Source organism: Protobothrops mucrosquamatus, unplaced genomic scaffold, assembly GCF_001527695.2.
Source record: "Protobothrops mucrosquamatus isolate PMUCROS unplaced genomic scaffold, P.Mucros_1.0 scaffold815, whole genome shotgun sequence".
Lineage (NCBI taxonomy): Eukaryota > Metazoa > Chordata > Lepidosauria > Squamata > Viperidae > Protobothrops > Protobothrops mucrosquamatus.
In genome coordinates, this window is record NW_015387078.1 from 403,949 (window position 1) to 428,166 (window position 24,218).

Here is a 24,218-nt window from a genome sequence, read left to right on the forward strand (position 1 = left end):
CAAAACATTCAATGTTTATTTCACAACAAAACAAATGCTGGAAGATTTTAGGACATGTCATATGAAGTTAGTAAGCTGGCTATGGAAGGGAATTATAACTTCATTTTCCACAAAGAAGTATAGATTGATGTTTGAAATGCTAGCATTTGCCTTTTAAATATATTTTATTTGAAGATAAGAGAATAAATCTATTTAAAAGGCTTCTCTCCTTTTCTCTACTACAAAATCTAAAACTGTTCTCATTTTGCACAATGCTTAATTAGTGGAGAATGTAAAATAAAATACATGTAAAATAAAATACATTTTATTTTTCAATCAGCTTCCCCTCCATTTGTTTATGACTGGATCTTATGTATTATCAATTTTAAGCATATACCGTTATCATACAGCAAATCATATTAATACTCCTAAAACTATCTTAAGATGTTTACAGTTATTATGTTTTACATTTTTAATTATCAGTTTGTATGCATTTCCATCAAAGTGTTCAGAATTATATACAGAGTCTTCATCAGAATGATTTCCTTCGTCATAACAATTCTGTTGTATTATGCAAAAGCTGTGCTTTATTTGCAGCATCATTGTTGCATTTTAATGCAGTTAAATGTATTTTATCATGTATTTTATTTAAAATGGCTAAAATAGAACAAAGTATATGGCAAAGTCACCTATCTAGAATAATTCATAATATGAATTCCATCAATTTTTATTTGGAAAGCAGTATACAATATAAAATTAAATGGAATACTGTATCCTAATGAAGGAATTTAGAATAATCACATCTGAAATAAAATTTCCTGTTTTTTCTGCTACTCATTAATACGTATCAAATCATTACAACTACCGGTATCAGAACAGACTGAAAACCTGAGGAAACACTGCCCGTTAACCCGTCAGATCAAGACTGAAAGATGCGGACAACCACAAGTTGGCAGCAAAATGATTCAGAAAATCTTTTTATTGCTAACCAACGATCGTCCACATTTTTGCAGCCCAGATCTGGCAGCTGTCTTGTCACTGCACCTTTGGAAAGCTGATAACAAGACCAAACCTTCAAAGTGTTTAGTAGTTTTTCTAAATTACGGTAATGGTTAAACTGATCCAGAACGATCTCGTTAAGTGACAGCTCACGTGGTCTTTTTTGGGTGCCAGGCAGTTTAGCATCCCCGCAACCACAAGCAATGTTAGCGCATGCGCAGTCCAGTTCATCTAACAAACCTGGACAGGCCACTCATTATTGAACGAATCTGTCCTTCCATTCCCTTGCTAGCGCCGCCATCACACATTATATACGCCAGGACTCCGTATATCTTGGAACGATAGCTCCAAAACGCCTCGCCATTAAGCCACTCTGCGTGCTGATTGGTAATATGGGAACTGTAGTCCAAGTTTACAAGATTTCCAACATGAGCAGACTGTTTAGACCTAGCAGGAGCATACATACATATCTATCATACATATCTGTCATACATACATATCTATCATACATACATGCGCGGCTCAGGTTTTTAACAAATCGTCTTCCAGACACTTTTGTCCAACGAATTTCTCCTCTAAGTTAAAATTGCAATAACCAAGCACTTTTCTCTACGGCCCTCAAGTACAAAATTCTAGCTCCGCCCACTTCCGTTGCAACGACTATTAAGTTCCTCTCAAAGGAGATTTCCCCTGTAACGGTTAGTTGGCCCGCCAGGACAGGTAACCATCTTTATTGATGGAAAAGAATCCTCCACGGTTTAAAAAGGTGAATGAAACCGTTTGCCGAGTGGCCCAGCGTTTTCATTTTTAAGAGGTGAGTCGACCGAAGTCTGCCCGCGTGCTAAAGGGAAAGCGGTAGAGAGGTAGCGACGGACCGTTTCCCCTCTGCCCTCACTCAATATGTCTGCCTCTTACAGGCGAGAGCAGCTACATTTCGAAGCGCTGAGACAAAATGGCCGCTGAGGGCGGGAGGGGGCGCTCTAGCGCGGCGTCTCTGTTCTTCTGAGCGTACTGGCGGGTTTGAGTCTCGCAGAGTTTGAGGCTGAGAGCGAGCGGGGCCAAGGGAGAGGTCGGCAGCCGCGAAGCGACGTGTTCACGAGGGCTGCTTCTGTGATTTTTTTTTGGCCCGGGAGCTGCCTCTGCTTCTCCGGAAGCTTCTGCTCGACTCCTCCCGTCCTGCCTCATCCTATTACTTTCTCCTCGCTCTTTCCGCGCGCGCGCGCGTGTGTGTGTGTGTGTGTGTCTCCGCGCCTTCTCCTCACGGCTCTCCTTTCGAAACGAGTCTTGGCTTTAGTCCGCCTTTCGACCCCTCTCTTCTGCCTGCCTCACCACCACCCGCCCGTGTCTTCTGCCTCCCTGTACTTTCCCAGTGGGAAGAGGTTCTCCTTTCCTTTTGCCTCAGTCAGAACCGTGTCTCTGGGTCCTCTGAATTAACCGCATAGGTTCACTCCTCAGTTTCCCCACTCCCCCCCCCCCCAGTCCCAGGAAAGTGGCTGCCTTTCGCCTCTCCTCCATTCCCAGTTTTTCACTTTTTCACCTTTTCTCCTCGTTTGGGGGCCTTCTGCCTTCCCTCAGAGGCTCTACCGAGAAGACCCTGTTCTGCTCTCCTGTAACTAACTTTCTTTGGGGCTGCCAGAGCCTCCCGCCCCCCTCTCCAGAACTATCCCTTTTGTCTAGAGAAATTGGCTCTCCTCCTGTGTCTGTCTGCCCTGTTTTGGTATGTAACCAAATCGCATTGCCTCATAGCTTGTTGCCTTCATTGCCTCTCCGCTGTAATCTTACTGAGAACAGCCCTCTCAACCTTTTTTTTTTTTTTGCAATAAATGTAAAATCTCCTTTTCTCCCTGAGCAACTCTTTTCTGCCTGTTATATTCCACCTTGTTGATAATCAGTGTGACTGCTCGTTTTTAAGACTTTCTGACTCCTTGTGGCAAAGGTCCAGCCTTGGTAGCTTTGTGTCTTGCTGAAGGGCTTTCCCTCACCTAATTGTTTTTAGGTCTGCTGCTTCTTTGAATGTAACTTTTTCTAATTATCATAACAATTGGATAACGGGCAGTCTTTCCTAATCAGGTTTTTTTTAACCACCATCACTATCTCAGTGCAGTGTGGGTGACATTAGTATTTGGAGAACTAAGGAGGATGCCAAGGAAACTGCTGTTACCTTATAAATCTGTGTTTTCTCACTCTCGAGTTCAAAGGGGGTTGCATGATTCTTTGGCAATGAATGCAGCCAGAAGTGGCTACCGGGTCTTCTCAGCAAATTCCTCAGCAGCTTGCACAGAACTGGCCAAGAGGATCACTGAGTGAGTGTATTACCATTTTTAGCACTGCATTCTTCTCTCTTTATGACTTGTAGTCCTTGGCAATTACTATAAGACGGTGTAAATTCTGTGACAATAATTGCCGAGGAGAAGTAGGTGTGCCACAGTTTTTCAGTATAGTTCGAGAATATATGTTACTCAAAACTGAAGAATCTTATTTTCATTTAAAGAAGCAAAGTCTTATAACAATTATTAAATTACAGCGAGTATTTTAAATATTTTAGGTTAGACTTTAATAGACAGTAAGCATTCATAGAAATTATTTATATGCATGTTTTGGTTCCATTCATACAGCTGAGAAACAAAGCCCTTATGTACGTTAATCAATATAGTATTTTATATTGTTTAACTTTGTGTAATTTATTACATTTAGGTTGTACTATTGATAATTGTTTGCCCCCTGCACATCCCACCTAATGGTTCAGTGGCTATTTTGACAGCCAACCAAAATCTATATTTGCAGTTGAAAAGAGGTAATAGTAATATTAATTTTAAAGTGCTATGGAGCTAGAAGAGATGGCATTTCTTTTTAGTGTATCTCTGACGTTTTACAAGATTAGAAACACAAAATTTTGCTCTGCTCTCAAGAAAGCTTTCAGAGTCAAAGCTGAGTCCCTATGTTGTACCTATCACTAAATGATAGTGGTATAGAATGATAAGATTCTACAGGCCCCAGTTTTTGCTGATTAACATTAGTCAACAAAATGATGGTTAATTTGAAAGCTATTAACGGAATAATCTTGTTGACTTTTCATTAACATCACATAGATGAGAATCTGGGGGGTTGATACTCTCAGTTTCTGCCTACTTGAGCTGCCTTCTAATGAGACCAGGCTTTTTGGTGCAATGTTGATATATAAAATTGCATTAGAAAAACTTTTGATATACACTTTTTTATTTTTTTAATCTTGGCATTTACATACGGTATTCACAGTTATGCTATATATTTGAAGCTCTGTTTTCTTATGTGCAAGTTTAAAATATTGCTTGTGTATTATTTTTTGAGATTGGAAGTAAGTAGATACAGGGATCAATTTCATATATTGTTTCAGCTTTTTGTCTCATTCATCCTACATTGTCTATCAAAATTTGTTAAAAGCATAGAGTAGATATATAATAGATAATAATGCTGGAAAACCCTTTTCTTCCTCCATATCTAATACCTTACCAGCCTTTACTCAAACTGAACTTTTCTGTTCAGTTTTACTGACCTTATATCTGCAGTTCTGGACTATTTCCTATAGCTGTCTTTTATAACCTGATTGTCAGTTTCATTCAGTGGGCTTACTTTTTGAATTCCTTCCTTGTAAAAAGGAAGATTATCAGTTCTTGGTGTACCACCTCATTTGTTCTGATAACTCTTCATTGTCTCATTTGAGATGATGTGAACTTTATAAGGGTTTTTAACCCTCTTAATATTTTAAGGAACTCAACGCTGTCCTGTATAAGTTTATACAAAGTCCTACCATATTGAGTGGGTTTGGGTTGGTTAGCTTCATAAATTGACAGCCAAAGTTTGATTAAGATTGTCAGAGGAAGAAGTAGTGTTTCTGCTATTTACCAGTGTGGAAACTTGCTAGGACTGGCTGATCTTGAGTCAGTTTCCTGAAAAGCTGATTAAGGCTTTTCCATACTCTGGTACTTTAGCCTCAAATGCTGTAAATTTAACTAGTGATTAACCATCTCAAACTGTTACATCATAAGAAGGAAAGCCCCATCCAATAAAAAGAATAGGAAGATCTAAATTCTATCCAATAGACTTACTGAATATTGGACTTGTAGTGCAAGCTGATTCTCTACTCTGTATGCATTCTACATTAATGATGTTATAGTAGATTATTAGTTTCTAGTTCCTTAATTGTATGAAGCATTTCAAGTAAAATGAAAGCAGACTTAAAATATATATAATGTTGCAATTAAAAAGCAGAACAGAACTAGCATATACCATTTTTTCCATATATATATTCTTCAACTTGTAATAATTCTTCAACCTGTAATAATTCTTCAACCTGTAATAATTTACTCTAATAAGAACATTTTGTGTTAACATTTTCAGAAAGAATTATCCCAGATTTATTCCCTCTTACTTTGCTATTAAATGTTTACATTTCTGAAAAGGAAAACACACACAAAAATCATTGGAGAAATAATAATTTACATGTTTTGTCTGCTGTTTTGTCTAGCTAAAAGTTTTCGGTGCACAAACAATCACAGACTTCTCTTACCCAAGATAAATAGAGAATAATAAGGTTCCTGTAAATCAATAAAGTGATTTATAGGCTAGGACCAGAAAGTAAGGGAAAAGATAGTAGTTATGATAACCCATTGCTAAACTATTTAGACACAAACTTTATTCTGGTTAGAATTTTGTGCAGAACAGAGTAACTCCCTTGCTCTGTTCTATTGAAAGTCAGTCCTTGATACAAATCTTTACCGTAAATCAAAACCTTACATGATTAGGTGATTGTCACTGAAAGACTGAAGTTTTCTATGTATTTAAGGTAGTACAGGTTGTCCTTGACTTGCAACCATAATTGATCCCGGAATTATGGTTGTAAATTGTTGTGCTCATAATTCAAAGCACCATGTGACTAGACCTGATTTTTTTTTGACATTTTTTGCAGCGATTGTTAAGTGAATTCTGCAGTTGTTAAATGAATCAATTTTCCCCAATGAATATTTTTTGCCAAAAAGAAGTAAATGCCAGAAACTGAAAAAAGTCATAAATCACACCATAAAAGTGAGCTGGTTACCAAGTGTAAGAGACCAGTTGTAAGTCAAGGACTATCTGTAGAGACTATGGCAAAGAAGGGCTTGTTGAACTACTGGGAAGTACCATACATGTTTTTTTGTGCAAAATTACTATTAGAGGGAATTATTTTTTTAACTTGAAGAACAGTGAATGTTGATCAAAGCGATAATATGTCTGCATTTTTAGATTTTATTTTAGATATAACATTTATTAGATCTACGTTTATTGTACTGCCTGAATTCTCTTGAAATTTTGCACAAACAAGGAACTGAAAATTTTTAACACTTGTTCAGGTTTTTTTAGGAGTAACATATCTGCAAGTGCAGAGCATTGTAAATAAATAAATAAATCATACTTTCTGAACTTCTTCCAAAGTAATACGTGCTTGGTCTTTGGAGGTTTTAACTTGCAGATTTAATATAATTAGAAATGAATATAGTGTTAAAATAAGACTCCTCTGGTACAAAATCAGTTTCTTCAGATAGCTCATAATTGCATACATAGTTGCTCTTCTTTTTTTACTCTTAGAAAACTGTAAAGGCAATGCAGTAGATTGATTCATCAGTACAGGGTTCAAACAACTTCCAGAAGCCATATTTTAAAAGCCATTAAGGAAGATTGCAAGATGGCCATTGAAATAAATATTAATGTTGTACTCTGCACAGCTTTATTATGATTTGTGGTTTAAATATTTTAAATAACTAAATTTAACTTGATGTAAATATAAAATTAATGTTGGGCTAGGCAGCAAAAGGAACGTGATTGCTTTACACAGCAGTAAATGAGATCAGTGGTTAGGAATAATAATGGTTATGTTATCTCAAGGATCAGAGATAATACCAGCCCCAAATACCAGTTGTTTGGAAACAAAAATACTATTTGGCAAGGTTGTGTTTGTGGACTCTCATTAGAATCTGATTGCCATTGGTGGAAGAAATTGCTGGAAAAGAGATGCCTTGATTTGATTCAGTTTTGCATTTCTAATGTTCACAAAGTAGAATTAAGGTTTAATTTTTGTACACAGGTGAGCTTTACTGTTCTAATAATTGCACAATAAACAGTTTCATATTAAAGCTATTGTGCAGAATCTAAATCTTGAAAATACTTCTCTTTTAGGCGTCTTGGTGCTGAACTTGGAAAATCTGTGGTGTACCAAGAAACCAATGGAGGTATGTCAGCAGAATAAAAAATATGTGAGATAGAAGCCGGATACAATCAGATAAACAATTTAAATGCCACAGCATATGCAAGCATTCTTTGTTACATTTAGAAACTCACAAAAAGAAAAGCTACTTGACCAGACCAATCTAGTGTACATGAATAATAGTAATAATACAATAAAAACAATAAAGGTTAAAAGTTAAAGATGGCAAGCATGGTGAAACTCATTCTCCCTTGCTAAAAGCCTGGGTGAAGAACCAGGTCTTCATGGCGCTTCTGAATAATAGAATGGGGGCCATCCAAATCTCAGGGGAAATCTAGTTCCCGAGAACAGGTACTGTTGTAGAAAAAGCATGTTTCTAGGATCCCAATAGATGACATTATTTAACCAGATAAACCTGGAGTATGCCAATCCTATAGGGTTGAATCGGATGGCAAATGTTGTGAGAGACAGGCAGTCCCACACGTAATCAGGTCTTGTGCAATGTAGGACTTTATAGGTAACAACCAGCACCTTGAATCACACCCCAAAGCAAACCAGAAATCAGTGCAGTTCATAAAGCAGAAGTGTTACGTGGGTATACAGAGGCATGTCCATGACTGCTCATACTGCCACATTCTCGACCAGTTGAACTTTCCAGGTGCAATTCAAGGCCAGCCCCATGTTCAGCACAATGGGCTAGTCAAATGATGAGGTGATTAGGTCATGGGTGATTGGGAGCTCCAATCTAGAAAATACCACAACCCCATGTGCCAGAAAGAATTGGCCACAGCTAGCAACTGCTCTTCAAGCAAGAACTGCAAATCCAAGAAGCCTCCCAGATTATGTGCCATCCTTAAAGAAGTAAATGCTACTCCATCCAAGATCAAAGATGGAGTATCTCCAGATTTGAGGGACCTCTCCAGATCTGAGGGGCCTAAAGACTCATAGATACAGTAGGTATAAGCAAAACATACAAAAAACAATAAATGTATTTGAAACCTAAAGATAGTTTCTGCTCTTGATCTATTCTTTTCTGGTTTTAAGATGGCCAGTGAGATTAGTTGATTTTTGGTTACCTTGTTGCTTCCACAACATTTTGGAACATTTCTATATTATATCTATGACTGGGTAACTGTTGAACTAGATTCATTTCTGTGTGGTGAGCTTCTTATGCTGTGTTTATGCTTATAAAAACTACCATAATAGGCTTTACAGTGCATTTCTAAAAAAAGCACCATGTGTTTATCCTCTCTTTTTCCAAGGATTCAAAGTTGTGTTCTTTTTATCCATGTAACAATCTTATGAGATAAGTAGACCTGAGAATTAATGGATTTCATAACTGAATGCAGATAGGAATCTGTCTCTACAGTCCTGGACTAGAACATGATTTTTCCTACATCTGAGTTGCTATACACTTAACAACCACAATTGGGGCAGGCAACTCCATCATTGAGCAACATGGTTGTTAAATGGAACATCATTTGATGACAATGAACTTACAACCTCGCTTCTACTGTAGTTAAGCCAATCACCCACAGTCATTAAGTGAGACATCAAGTGAATGTGACTTGCAATTTTATTGCCAGCTTCTATGTATTGGAAATTAGTTGTGTAGCATGCAAATAGCGATCATGTGACCGCAGGAACACTGAAAAGGTTGTAAATGTGAGGATCAGTCATAAAATTCTTTCAGCAAGGACATAACTTTCAACTATTGCTAAACAGAGTAATTGTTAAGCAAGGTCTTCCTGTATCTACTACCAATATTTTAGATTTGAGCTGGCTGTATCAAAATTTTTAAATGGAAGGGCTGTGCAGAGCTCTAAATTTGAAGGGCAAACTGATTTGGAATGGGCACCCAGCACTCATGTTTACAATTGCATCTTTTCTTGGTCTTGTGCCCAGCTGCAGAAGCATGACAACTATATGATGATGTAACTGTTGCTTATAAAAGTTGATAAATTGAGGAGAGATCTATATAGGAATTAAAAAAAACCATGAAAACTTTCATCACTGCACCTGGAAGCAATGACATATATGTAGTCTAAATAATGTGTGCTGGTTTCCTTTGAGAAGCTGCTTGATAAATTATATTTCTCTCCTGCAATAATGGGAAGCCTTGTCAGAAGAATTATGATTGTGATAAACCTTCTGTTCAAAAGTCCTTTTATATAAGATGAGGATTTATTTATTACAATTATTTAATTGTACATTAGAACCTGCAGGAGCTCAAAATGGTATACTCAGCATTCTGTCCCTCCATTCCTTTTCTCTGCAATAGCCATTTGGAGTGGATGGAATTTGGACAGAAACTCATCCATTGCTAAGAGTGGACTTGAATCTGTCTTTCCCAAATTCTAGTTCAACACATTAACTATACACTGTTAGTTTTCAGAAGGGGAATCTATAGTACAGCTTCCAAAGCAGCTAGAAAGCGGCGACGAATACCTGGAATTAAGGATAGATAGGCAGAAATGGCTTGGCAAAGTGAACAGGATTTATTCACATCAGCAAATATTTGTGGTGTAAAAACATTTGTCCTAAACTTTAATATATAACAGATTTGTTTTAAGATTCAAATGCCACTCATTTCAGTAGGTTGTGTTTTATTTTCATTAGATTAGGATATGTTTGTAATGGATTCTTTTTTAATCCCATCCCGCCCATGTACTTCAGTGCTGCTATTAGTATTTTAAAGATACCATTAGACAGTCTTCAAAAATTTGTTTAATTATCTGCGTTTCTCTACAGAAACAAGAGTTGAAATAAAGGAGTCAGTCCGAGGACAAGATGTATTCATTATTCAGACAATTCCCAGGTGAGAGTTTTGTACATTGTCCTTGAACTGTGAAGGTTAAAATACACTTTCTTGGATAAATGAACTGTCCGGTTGAATTTATTGATTCTGTATGAAATTTCTTCTAAGATTAACAAATGCAAATGCTCTTCTCCTAACCCCACTACAGTTTATCCTTGTTACTAATGATTACTGCAATGTTAATCATCGTGCTAGTTAAATTCTTCATCATTGTAGACTAAGACAGCTTAGTCTGACATTGAGAGATGTCACTTTAAAAAAAACCAGAGGAAACTTTTAAAAGAAATTAAAACTAGTTGCAGGAACAGGGAGGACAAGTCCAGGAGCATTTGGTGCCTGTTAGTACTAAATGATCTAATACCATCTTAGTTCAAATGTACAAGTTAAGTGTATAGATTAATTGTATACAAAATGTATACAACAGAACATGGGGGGGGGGTGTTAAATCTGTTAATGATTTACAAACTATTTTTCTAAATTGCTTATCTACTATACTCATTTTTATACAGGAATTTCTTTAGGTTTCCACAGAACCCCAGGTTTCTTGTATACATAGCTGGGAAAATGTCAAGTTAATCTAAAAAAGCTGACTACTTTGTTATGGTTATTAAATGATTTTTTTAAAAACAATATGGTATTTGTATTGATAATAGCTGAATTCACATCCTATACTGAATAATAACTTAAGGGTATTTATTTCATATTGGTACCATATATGACCCCAGCTATTGTGATTTGTAATCTGTGCTTTAATTTTATGTATGAATTATTCAGCAAACCATGATGTAGTGTAAAGCGTAGCCTAACAATTTATTTTGCCTTGGCAAAAGCTGATATTGTAGGATGGCGAACACAGGGATAACTGATTTGTATTTTATATCTTTTCAGAGATGTGAACACTGCAGTAATGGAACTGTTGATTATGGCTTATGCACTGAAAACATCCTGTGCCAAAACCATCACAGGTGTAATTCCCTATTTCCCTTATAGCAAACAAAGCAAAATGAGGAAGAGAGGATCAATAGTCTGTAAACTCCTTGCTTCCATGCTGGCTAAAGCAGGTAAATGGGCTAATTAGAGGCAACATTGATGTAAGCAATTCATCTAACCAATGTTTGATCTATCCCCAAAGATGGTGACAAGAATAACTGATTTTGTAGATTTTTGCCTTCTACCTATAACAGGGGTGTCAAACTTGCAACATCACATGACATGTCACAACATATCACGACTTTTTTGCCATTGCCGGCAATGGGGTGGGCGTGGTTTCGTTATGATGCATCTGGTCTGCGGGCTGGCAGTTTGACACCCCTGCACTATAAGAGCAGCTTTCTGCAAAAAGATATCAGAACAATTATTAAAAAGAAAACATGTTTAGAATCACTCATACTGATTTCTGAAAGAGACTCCATAGTAATGAATTCACTAGTAAGTGAGGATTAGAAGTTTCTATCACAGATTCCAAGATTCTGTGCTTTACCCCTAATCTGTGTATGTGTGTGTGTAGTATATGGCAAATCTTTGTATTAAATAACTTACAGAAGTCTCTGTAATTTTTCCTTCCTTATGCCCTGCTGTGATATTCCTATATTTGTGTGTAAGAAAGGCAGGGGCACAAAATACAAATAGTTCAGCTGTCCCTTTTTATCAATAATGCAAAAAGTTACAGGTGGTCATTCCATCAGTATATATCATAAGAAAAATATCCTCCAAATAGAGGCAGTCCTCGACTTACAACAATGACTGTTTGAAGTTATAACAGTACTGAAAAAACGACTTATGACCATTTTTCACACTTGCAACCATTGCGCATTTCATGGTCACATGATTAAAATTTAGACATTTGGCAACTGACTCATTTTTATGATGGTTGTAGTGTATTGGGGTCGTGTGATCACCTTTTGCAACCTTCTGACAAACAAAGTCAATGGAAAAACCAGATTCACTTAACAACCGTGTTACTGACTTAACTGCAATCATTCACTTAACAATTTGGAAAAAAAGGGTCATAAAATGAGGCTAAACTGACTTAAGAAATGTTTCATTTAGCAACAGAAACTTTGGGCTCAGTTATGGTTGTAAGCTGAGGACTACCTGTAACCACAAATAATTGAACTGGAGCTAGTTCATTTCTTAATGACTTCACCAATGTTAAGAAGCTTTCTTGGTACTAAGGTCATTATACCACTTTCTTTTAATCTGAAAACGTTTTAATTAAATATGCTTTGTTTGCTTCTTAGAGTAAGAATCTTTCCTGAAACAGTGAAGAATGTGTTTTCAAGTTATAACAGACACCCCAGGAATGCACATTATGATTATAGAATCTTCAATAACTAATTTTTTTAAGAAGAGACTGGACAACTATTTGTCTAAAATGGTATAGGGTTTCCTGCCTGAGCAGGGGTTTGGACTAGAAGACCTCCAAGGTCCCTTCCAACTTTTTTTATTATTATTACATGTGATTTTAAATATTAAAATGAGATTTCCTGCCTTGTGATTCAAGTCCATCCTAATAGCAAGCATCTTAGTTTATTCCAGCTTGAATAATTAGATATCAATCTATAATTGTTGGAAGTTGTGTATATATAATGGTTTATATTTGTTTGGTTTTTAGGTTTAAGCCACATCATCACTATGGACCTTCATCAAAAAGAAATACAGGGTTTTTTTAGCTTTCCTGTTGATAACTTGAGAGCATCTCCTTTCTTGCTTCAGTATATACAGGAAGAGGTATAAAGTGATTTTGATCTCTTAATAGTCATAAACTTTGTTATATTAGAAGATGATGTTCTCATCTGTATTATCTCATACCTAACTGAAGCAGTTCAAATAATGAAAAAACAACTTTTTGAGTGTTGAGTATTATTACATCCGCTCCCAGATGTAGGTTATGGTCATTCACACATGCATCCAATCAAGGCGTGCAGATTTTGCAACTACCCTTGTTTTCTAGTTGTGTTTAGAGCATACGAGACACACAGCCCCATTGAAGAGCCAGGAAATAATTAGGAACATACAGAAATCACTTTCAATCAAACACTGAGGCATGTCAAGTTCTGATGGACTAAATGGAGGCCTAATGATTCAAAATGGCAACAAAACTTTACTGATTAAACATACATTTGCTCTCCCAGACACACTCATCTCCATTACCAACATCCTTCTCAACTAGGCTGCCAGGCATTAGTTAGACTGAAACTGTCAGATCTGGCTCCAGGATGACTCAAAGAATGGGCAGGCTCCAGGATCCTTTTACTCCACAAAGCTCTTGCTTTATTGATTTACAAGTATGATAACTCTCAGTGGAATGGGGGAATCTGTAGGTTAAACCCCCAACCTCTCTTATCTGTCTTCTGGTATCTATGTGTGTATGTATTTATGTATGTATGTATGTATTTATTAAATATATTGTTACCCATCTCGCAGTTCAGATAATTCCGAGTGGTGTCATTTCTCCTCTGATCCTTAATAATGATCCTTGGTTTGTTCTTACCTACCTCCTGAAGGGATCTTTTTGACAAGAGTCCTGGTTCTTGTCCTCTTTGTGTACATGCCTGTTTCATTTTACCATGATGGCATCTTCAGCCTGGTCTCACATTCTCACACAAGCTAGCCTCATATTCTCAGAGTATAATGGGTAATCCTCCCTCACAGTTAAATAAAAAGGAACTGTAATTATTTTATAGTAGTCCATTCAGAACCTATTTAAAGGCTACTGAGTATGGTAGTCCTTAAATGATTTTTCCCCAGTCACATCATAACAGATAATTACTTACAAAAACAATTTCAAAACCAAACTGCTTTAAAATCAAAACCTTTTCTCTTTTTTAGATTCCTGATTATAGGAATGCAGTTATAGTAGCAAAGAGTCCTGATGCCGCTAAGAGGTATTTATTTAGATACGAATTGAGGTAGTCCTTGACTTATGACCGTAATTGAGCCCCAAATTATGGCTGTAAATCATGATGGTCATTAAGCAGGTCACCGTATGACCTTGCCAATTTTCCAACCTGTTTTGCAGCAGTTGTTAAGCAAATATATTAGTTGATAAATAAATGTATATTATCCAATGAGCATTTTTTGCTGAAACTGGAAGTAAATGCCAGAAGCCACTGAAAATTGTGGTCATGTGACTGTGGGAACCTGGAAACAGTCGTAAATGTGAGTCTGTTGCCAAATGCCCCAAATGTGGTCACATGACCACAGAGGAGTGTGCAGCTGTTAGAATTCCAAAACTGGGTTGTAAGTACCTTTTGAGGTACTTAAGTGACTGTGGTTAAGCAGTTTACCTGTATTACAAAAATTCTTATCTGCAAAATTCCACCCGTAGGGCCCTACAGAGATTAAAATTTGAAGAGCAAAATGTAATTCAGAACACATTGTACAATCTCTGGAAAAGATGCGAATATTCCTGAGAATCACCATGTATGCACTCACATTGTCAAATTATATTTTTCCCTTTAGATTGGATATATGCACAACCATAGAAGATGGTTGTCACTATTGGTGGCTTCCAACTTTTAGGGTATCTTTCTCCAATTAATGCCCCTCAAAATGGATCCCTGCTAAGTGGAATTAAATGAATATATGCACTGAACCTCTTTCGGGTTGAGTTTTTTAATTAAGCTCACCAAATTAAAAGCTTAGATAATCTTTTATGCATAGGTCAGTAGGCTAAGTAATGGCTAATAAAAGTTCCTTGGAAGTCAAATAAGACATTCTTCACAAATTAAAATACAGATCTCTTTTGTGCATCCATGAATGCTTGAAAGAGCTTTGGGGGTGATTGTGGCATTGTGCTCAGAAAGTATTTTTCAAATAATGTCTACTTAATAGGAAAAAATACGCTTAATGGAAAAAATTGAAGGGCCAAAAAAGCAAAGTACTATTTTGCTAAAAGCATGATTTTGATTTTCATCAATAATTGATGAAAAAGCATGCACGACTCCTTTCTGAGGCTTCATCTTGTTTGAAGAACGAATAAGTGAATTTATGTTTAGAGCTTCTCAAAGAGAAAGTCTTGCCTTGAAGTGATACTTGGTTTTTACTTATGCAGGGCCCAGTCTTACGCTGAGCGATTGCGGCTAGGCTTGGCAGTTATCCATGGAGAGGCTCAGTGTACAGAGCAAGACATGGATGATGGACGGCACTCTCCTCCAACAGTAAAAAATACTACGGTGTGCACTGGACTGGAGCTACCCTGTATGTTGTTACATTTTTCTATATTTGTACATAGTAGCTTGTCAAGGTCCAAAGTTGAATTATGCATCAATCTGATATCTGTTATATTTGTTATATATGTCAAGTTGTCAAATATAGAGTTTATTTGTTTTTTCACTATATTTACTCTGCATGTTGAAAATGGGGGCTTATATGATTAGACATAGAAATATAGAAATAGTATAGAAATAGCATATTGAGAAGTAGGGTTCTAATAACATTTATTGCTTCTTTTTGGTTTATGCATAAAAAATGTCTACAGTGGAATCCTTTATAAAATCAGTGAGCATTGATTCCACTCTAATATAGCCCCAAACATTTTTTGCTTCAGAAAAGAGTAGGCCAAAGAACATAGGATTCAAAGTTAAAACTGCATACAGTTCTGAAACATAGAATTCTCTAATTTGTGGACCCTTCTGAATCTGGGGCCATTCATACCTTTTGTTTTATACTTAATGGTATGGGAAAATACTACATTATATCTGTATTAGGATTTCCTTCCTGTGGAATAACCTGATCCCTCAAATGAGAGCATCTTCCTATCTCCCTCTTATTATTTTGGCAACTACTAAAAATAGCCTAATTGAACTGAATAATAATAATAACAATCGTCATCATCCCCCAGTGAGGCACTACCTTGATGTGGTTGTGGGGCTTGTGTACTCTGAGGAAGATGAGAGCTATGCCAGAGGTTCAACCATACTGGACAGGTCTCATCAGAGGAGTCAGACAAAGAGTGTCTCTCCCATAAAAATTATGGTGAGACGTAAATTTCAGAAAGCCATACCGGCAAGAAAAAGAAGACCAACCTGAATGTGGCATGGATTGACTACAAAAAGGCATTTGACTCTCTGCCACATAACTGGATAATCAAATGCCTAGAAATAACAGGAGTCAGTAGAAACTTCAGAAAATTTATGCAAAGATTGATGGCACAATGGAAGACACAGTTGCAGGTCAATGGTGAGAGACTGGGAGAGGTTAATATCAAGAGAGGAATATTTCAAGGAGATTCATTATCACCACTACTATTTGTTATTGCACTGTTTCCTCTGTCAACAATACTGAATAATTCAGGACATGGCTATCAAACATCAAAAACATCTGCCAGGCTATCCCACCTCCTTTACATGGATGATCTGAAGCTGTATGGAAAAACATCATCTGAAATAGAATCGCTGCTCAACACTGTCCGTATATATAGCCAAGATATTGCAATGGAATTTGACTTGGACAAATGTGCCACACTTACTATCAAACAAGGAAAAATAGTGAAAATGAAGGAATCAAGATGCCCCACGAAAATAACATTAAGAGTCTGATGAGGAAGATTACTACAAATACTTGGGTATCTTTCAAGCTGACAACATCAAGCACACTGAAGTCAAGAAAAAGATTAGAGGTGAATACATCAAGAGAGTAAAGAAGATCTTAAAGTCCAAACTCAATGGAGGAAATACCATGAAGGAAATCAACACCTGGGCAATTCCAGTCATTAGATACACAGCTGGAATAGTGGATTGGACTCAAGCAGAACTAAAATTAATGGATAGAAAGACCAGAAAAATAATGACAATGAATCATGCCCTTCATCCACGCAGTGACATTGACAGACTGTTATCTACCAAGGCAAATAGGTGGGCGTGGAAAGCTGCAAGTACATCAGATGGTTGAAGAAGAAAAAATAGTTTTGGAAGAATATCTGAAGGACAATGATGAAGATGCACTGAAATTAGTATATCAGGAAGGCTTACTGACTACTGGAGAGACCAAACTGGCCTACAAGAAAGACCAAATGAAGAACAGAATAAAGGCATGGGAAGGCAAAGCACTACATGGCCACTACATTAAAACAAAATAGCTGGGAAAGCAGATAACAAGACCTGGCAATGGCTAAGATCAGGAAAATTGAAGAAAGAGACCAAGGAACTAATTCTGGCTGCACAAGACCAAGCCTTAAGGACAAATGCATACAAAGTCAACATTGAGAAGACAGCAACAGATAGTAAGTGCCGCCTATGTAGAGAAGCTGAAGAAACAGTGGACCACCTGGCAAGCTGCTGCAAGAAGACCGCACAGACTGACTACGAGCAGCAGCATGACAAAGTAGCAACAATGGTGCTTTGGAAGATCTGCAAGAAATATAATTTGCCTGTAAGCAAGAACTGGTGGGATCATAAAATGGAGCAAGTCATAGAAAATGATAAAATTAAACTGCTCTGGGACTTCAGAATTCAAACAGACAAGCACCTGCAACATAACACCCCGGACTTAATTGTCGATAAGAAAGACAAAAAAGTCTGGATAGTGAACGTGGCAGTGCCTGGAGACACCAGAATAGACGAGAAAGAACTGGAGAAGATAACAAAATACAAAGACCTACAAATAGAAATAGAAAGACTGTGGCAAAGGCAAGCAAGGGTAGTACCAGTAGTAATAGGTGCCTTGGGTGCAATCCCCAAACAAGTGGAGCACCACTTGAACACCATTGGCATTGACAAATTCGCCATTAGTCAATTGCAAAAGGCCTTACTAGGAACTGCTTCCATCCTGCGACGATATCTGTAATACCATCAAGTATCCACATCTACCTATCCCAGGTTCTTGGTAAGGACTTGATAGGTAGACAAAAATGCCAAATCCAGTCTGAACATCTGGCTGAGTGTGCAATGATTAACAACAACAACAACAACAACAACAACAACAATAATAATAATAATAATAATAATAATAATAATAATAATAATAATAATAAAATAATCACATTTGGGGTGGTACAATATCAGCTATTTTACTATATGCCTGGATTATTTTGTCTGATTTTTTAAACATTTTTAACATTTAGCAGTGATCACAAGTCTGTGTGGCTGATTCCAACTGTTTTATTTCAGCTTTTGGTTTTAATTTTTTAAAATGTTAGGCTGGTGAACTAATGCTCAGGGCATTTGGAGTTTAAAATGGAAAGGTATTTATCTCATGTTGGGAGCTTGTAATATATTATCTACATATGTGTGCAGTTACATTAATTTACATATAATTGGTTCTGAATTGGTTACAATCCAATTAAATCTAATTGTAATCAATAAGGAAATAATTAAAGATATCTCTTTAGTGATGCAGAATGAATACTACTGCAAAACACTATGCAATGCATTAATTTACAAAGCAAGTATGAACATATATACATACTGTACAATAAATCTATGGTTTTGTTTTGTTTTTCTTCCTATAGTCATGATGGCCAAAGAGAAACCACCCATAACAGTAGTTGGAGATGTTGGAGGTAGAATTGCCATAATTGTGGTAAGGAATGAAAAGGCCAGAGAATGAATGGGAACATCTTCAGTTAAACTCAGCTTAATTATTTATATCTGAATATAGCTGGGATTTTAGTTCTGGGCTCAAAGCCAATATTGATTATGCTGACACTTTTAAGCAGTCATGCAATACCCTTTTCCACTTTTGCTGTGCTTAATTAAATACAAATGTTCTACATCATCCACACTATCCTGTTTGTAATAGGACATAGTATTGGTTTCTGAAATCTATATGTTTTGATAAATGTGCAAACAAAACACAGTTCTAAAGGGTTATCAGTATACAATCTTCCTATTCTGAGGGATAGCTAAATGTCTATGGAGATTCTCAGTCATCCAGGTCATGGTTGTCCCAAAGATGCTTTTTGAGGAGGCAACTGGAGTTTCTTGTTTTTCTTTGAAGATGTTTCACTTCTCATCCAAGACGCTTCTTCAGCTCTGATTGGATGGTGGAGAATGGAAGAATTTATATTCCTTGCTGACAGCTGGTCATTTGCATTTTTTTAGAGAGTCGTTGGGGCCATTTCTAGGTTTATCTGTGTCCTCAGGGTCACCTGAGTAGTGCAAATATTTATGGAGCCTTCTTGACTGCAGGATGTTTTCTGCCCTGGGTCCTTTCCCTGTTGAAGACAGGTGCAGGCTGTTGGGGATGAATCTGAGTTGTCTGCATTTCAAACTGAAGTGCAGATGGTTCCTGTCCAGTTGCCTCATGAAAAAGCACCTTTGGGACAATCATGAGCTGGATGACTGAGAATCTCCATAGACATTTAGCTATGCATGTTGGGATGAACACTCTTTGAATGGTGCAGGAATATGAACAGATTTCCAGAAAACAGTGCAGATTACAGAAACCATTTTCTGTAAAGAATGCAAATGACCAGCTGTCTGCAAGGAATATAAATCCTTCCATTCCCCACCATCCAGTCAGAGTTGAAGAAGTGTCTTCTTGGATGAGAAGCAAAACGTCTTCAAAGAAAAACAAAGTCCAGTTGCTTTCTAAAAAAGCACATTTGGGACTATTCTGAGGGAATGACTGAAAGGTTTGACCTTAAGTCTTACTAAGGTTACATAATACTCTATATCAGGGCTTTTCAACCAGTGGTACGGGTACCACCTGTGGTACATTGGCACCTGGCAGGTGTTACGTGACCATCCTAGAAAAGTGATAGTGGGGGAGGGGAATGAGCTGAACCGGTGGCAGCACCGCACAAGCCTGAGCGAGAGATGGCTGGAGCTGCAGGGCTGTCAGGGCTCATCGGAAGCGCCAGGATCAGCACCAGGCTCCAGCTGGAGCTCGGCGCTGATCCTGGCGCTTCTGAGGCCAGAAGAAGCGCCGATCAGCTGGAATGTTGCAGCATCTCCAGGGTCTTGTGATTTACATTCAGATGCTTGGCAAGGAGAAGGGCGGGATATAAATATAAATAATAAATAAATAAATAAATAAATAAACTGATTCATATTTATGACAGTCACTGTCCCAGGGTCATGTGAAGTGACCAAAAGCTGCTGCAACCACCCAGCAGATGGGGGAATAAAAACCAAACACCCCCCCCCCCCATTGGCACCCCGCTGCCAATCCTCAACAGAAATGCTCACAACAATGAAAACCTTGGACAGGAAGAAGAGCGCCGCCGGGTGGGCAGGCAGGTGTCTTGCTCAGCTGTGCCCTGGGGGGCACTTTTTTCAGTGCCATTGTAACTTTGAACAGTCACTAAGCGAACTGTTGTAAGTCGAGGACTACCTGTACTTTATCACCTTTTTCCTTTTTTTTTTTTTTTTTTTTGGTCATCAGGTTTTTGACATCTTGCTAGGTGACTGGTGGTACTCGGATATTGCCATATCCTAAAAGTGGTACAATGGGTGAAAAGGTTGAAAAGCCCTGCTCTATATTACTGTAGCAAGTTTCAGGAGGATAGCTTTTAATCTCTTCTTTAATTATAATAGGAATTTGGTATGTTGTTTCATTATGTTACTAAATTCAGTGGTACTAAATCTAGTGTTCAGTGGTACTAAATCTAGTGTAGCTAAATCTGATGTTCTGACAGTAGGTATGTCAGTTGATAGAACCTGTGTAAAAGTTTCTCACAATATGAAGGCACAACGAAACATGGTGACCTTTTCTGAAGATATTACAGAGAATCCAGGTCGTCTAGATAGAACATAGTGTATCTCTAAGCCTGGGCAGCTATTTTGTAAATCTAACCTTGAGAGAAAGAGATAACTAACAATGCAGTCAAAATTAAATTTAATTTTTTGAAGATTAACTTTTTTTAAAAAAACAGACTTTCAGATATTTTTGGTGAGAAGTTATTACATTTTAAGATGCGATCCTATATTGTGCTGATAGAAAAAACTTGTTAAAATATTTGTGGATGAAAAATGGATAGATACTTTCAATTCTTCAGATATATTTGAATTTACATTAGTGCTAATAAAGCATTTGAGACAAGAGCATAGCTCCTTTTATCCTTTTTCCAGAATTTAACTGTATTGTGATTTTCTTCTTAGGATGACATAATTGATGATGTTGAAAGCTTTGTAGCAGCTGCTGAAATCCTGAAAGAGCGTGGCGCTTACAAGATCTTTATCATGGCCACTCATGGTCTCTTGTCTGCTGATGCCCCACGTCTAATTGAAGAGTCCTCAATTGATGAGGCAAGTTTCTGTAGGCATTGGATTAATAACTTGAATGTCTTTTTTTTCCCAAAACAAAGAACAAAAAACAAAACTAGAACAAGAAAACCTCCCTAAAATCAAAGAACATATTTTGGGGGGAAAAATCTAGTTGAGTATGTCCATGAATGTATGTATATATAATACACAAGTAAGTCCATGCAAAGCATTTGAAAGAGGTAAAACCTTTTCATGCAGCTACTTCAGTTTAGTTAAATGTTCCCAATTGTCTCTGCCTGTAGGTATATGCCTAGCTACTTTACTTTGCTGGCAGTTTTAGCGAAAGTGTTATTTTCAGCTTTATTTTGAGCCTCTTGTCTAAAGAGTTCTGGTTTTGAAATAGTTATTAGCAGTTAGCAGATACAAATGTGTAGAGGATACTCTACTGTGTGTATACAGAGCCCAAAGAGCAATTCTAACAGTTTAGTTTCCACTTGCATGCACCTCATTCTGCCCTTTCTAACCAGTGGCAGAGATCAGGCTTTCTTAAGTTAAAGGGATAAGTTGAAATTGAAAACTAAATGTCATTAGTCTGTCATTTCAGAAAAAGTAATAGTTGAAAACAAAATGTTCAGACAGGAGACCTCCTAAGGCTTGTTTTTTTCTTTTGAAAGATATGTCTTCTTTGTGTCTTAAGGTCCCTGCTTTTCTCCTTTTCAGCACAGTTTGTTCTCCATATAGCCATAATTCAGTGCTGAATATTTGCAGACTACGGAAACAAAGGGCTCTGTTTTGGTGCCTTCCTGTCCAAATAATCTGTCCTTTCTGATCTGCGTATAATTTTCCTCACCTAAAGAAAAGTTGTGCCTCCCAGTTGTTTTTCTGAATTAATGGTGGAGGGAAGAAGAAGAAGTGGTTGCCAGTGGCAGCAGTCAGATGCATTTCTTCAAGTAGGAAATACAACAGAGCAGTACAGAGGGTGTATAGTGATGCATTGTGCCTACCAGCTTTAAGATTATATAGACATAAAGCTACATGTCAGATGTTGTAGACAATTATAGAGTTGACAGAGAATGTTAGCCCTGCAAAAATAATGCCATGCCGCTATACTAAGGTGCCACCAGTCAAGCAGAGGGGCCTATAATTACCACTCTTGGGTCAGACAAATTTGTTCCCTTTTCAAGGAAATACATACTGAAGAAGGTTTTTTTTTAAAGTCATTTCATAAGCCACATCATAAATAAACATGCACTAAATCCATCCAGATCTATTTTGCACTTGTTTCAGTGCGTGGTTGCCCAATCTGTATCAGGACTATCATGTCTATGAGGAGGATGTCATATCAAATTCTTGAGTTGTAAACTGTGTATTTTACCCTTTACTTCTGTTTGCACCAGTGACAACACCATTGTTGATCCAATTAATAGATTTGCTTTCTCTTATTCTATCCAAAACAAATTCATTTTTAATTTTCTATGTCTTACAGTAATTCTGTTAGTTATAATTCCTTCTTACATGATGAAATCTTACATATAAACAATCTGTTTCCCAATGATAATTCCAAAGAGCTCCTAGCTTGATTATTTTCTTAGATAATATTTTTCATGGATTGGTTCTAAATAGATATTTAAACCATGTTTTCTGATTCTCTTTTACTATACTTGGATAGGTTGTGGTCACCAATACAGTTCCTCATGAAGTACAAAAACTGCAGTGTCCCAAGATAAAGACTGTGGATATCAGCCTGATCCTGTCTGAAGCTATCCGCCGAATCCACAATGGGGAGTCTATGGCTTACCTCTTCCGCAATATTACTATGGATGATTAAATTTATTTTTTTCTCATTCTGCCATGAGTTTCCTCAAAGAGAAGGGAAAATAATATGTATATGAGCAAGAGTGCCATAAAGTTGATAGTGTATTTTTTTAAGTATAACAGGGTTGAGTATTTTGAGCTGAGGTTCACTAATCCCGCATGGAGACTGGATCAGGGTACAGATAGGAATTGGAGTATATTGTTAAACTATTTGTATGATACTAGTTGTGGCTTTTTGCTCTTGTTATATCTTGTATATCATGAGAGGCAATTGGGGGATGAGCTTAAAGGCGCACTGAGATTTTCTCTACATGCATATCCTCAAATCACAAGAAAGTATATTTTTATTGCCATCTTTGGAGCCATTTTTAACATCATGGTAGCAGCAAGGTTTTCTTTTGTGAAACGATTTCAAATGATTCATTTCTATCAACAATAACATAGTATGATGCTATCTGGTTCCAAAGTTGAGGTAAAAAGTTGTATGTGCTACCTCTTCTTCGTTACAGAGAATATGTTGTAATCCTGACTAGCTGCTTGAAAGAGAAGCATAGCAATTCTATACGTAATGGTTACTACAGTGTGTTCTAAAAGGTATAGTTCAATGGGATTTGTATTCTGTGTTTGGGTATATAACACAAGATGGGATATTTTAGTTAGAAAATATGAAGAACTCAGTGCAAGCCTATCTTGTGCCATTTCACCTAGTGAAATGAACTCTGATTTTTAGAGTACTAAGTTAGCAATCACACTCCACAGTACTTTAACACTAAGGTCTTTGCTGGGATGATTGAGCCTGTTTTCCAGTGCAGCGATTCTTGAGCATTTTATTAGACATTAGCTTCTGGCTTGGAAGTGAAAGTATCTTTCCTTCCAAAGGAAAAAAAAAGTTTCCTTTTTTGCTCTGGTATGTGTTCCTATGATATCAAAATTTCATTACTTGAATTTCGTCCACTCCAGAGGTCTCTTCTCTGTTGGAATTTGCTTGATTAATTCCTGCATAGCTTCAGAGCTTCAGTATAGAAAACTAGATCTTAATGTCATATCTATTGCAAGTTGTTTGAATTAAGACTGAATTGCATACAGTAGGAAAAGAGCATTATGTTTTCCCTTTTCCACAGAATACATCTTGAATTTTCTAAAATATAAGAGCTTCCTTTTTTTTCTTCATGAAGCCGTCCATTCTTAATGCTATTTTATTTCAGCTTCTATTTTGTTTGAAAAAGTCTAAATCATACTT

The 24,218-nt window shown here is 37.0% G+C and overlaps 1 protein-coding gene across 1 annotated transcript; it reads left to right on the forward strand.

Moving 5' to 3' along the window:
* Positions 1-2,789: 2,789 nt before the first annotated feature.
* On the forward strand, positions 2,790-24,124 carry PRPSAP1 (phosphoribosyl pyrophosphate synthetase associated protein 1). Its single transcript, XM_015818900.1, has 10 exons — positions 2,790-3,281; positions 7,168-7,220; positions 9,947-10,013; positions 10,902-11,074; positions 12,628-12,743; positions 13,845-13,900; positions 15,070-15,215; positions 18,466-18,536; positions 21,059-21,205; positions 22,833-24,124. The coding sequence occupies exons 1-10, from the start codon at positions 3,118-3,120 to the stop codon at positions 22,989-22,991; spliced, it is 1,152 nt and encodes a 383-aa protein (XP_015674386.1). The 5' UTR covers positions 2,790-3,117; the 3' UTR covers positions 22,992-24,124.
* The last annotated feature ends 94 nt before the right edge of the window (positions 24,125-24,218 follow it).

What these genes read in the sequence shown, in the direction of transcription:
- PRPSAP1 (XM_015818900.1), top strand. Translation starts at nt 3,118, where the DNA reads ATGCCAAGGAAACTGCTGTTACCTTATAAATCTGTGTTTTCTCACTCT. An exon ending in ATTATTCAGACAATTCCCAG is followed by an intron (nt 10,014 to 10,901) that starts GTGAGAGTTTTG and finishes ATATCTTTTCAG; the next exon opens with AGATGTGAACACTGCAGTAA. An exon ending in AGTCCTGATGCCGCTAAGAG is followed by an intron (nt 13,901 to 15,069) that starts GTATTTATTTAG and finishes TTACTTATGCAG; the next exon opens with GGCCCAGTCTTACGCTGAGC.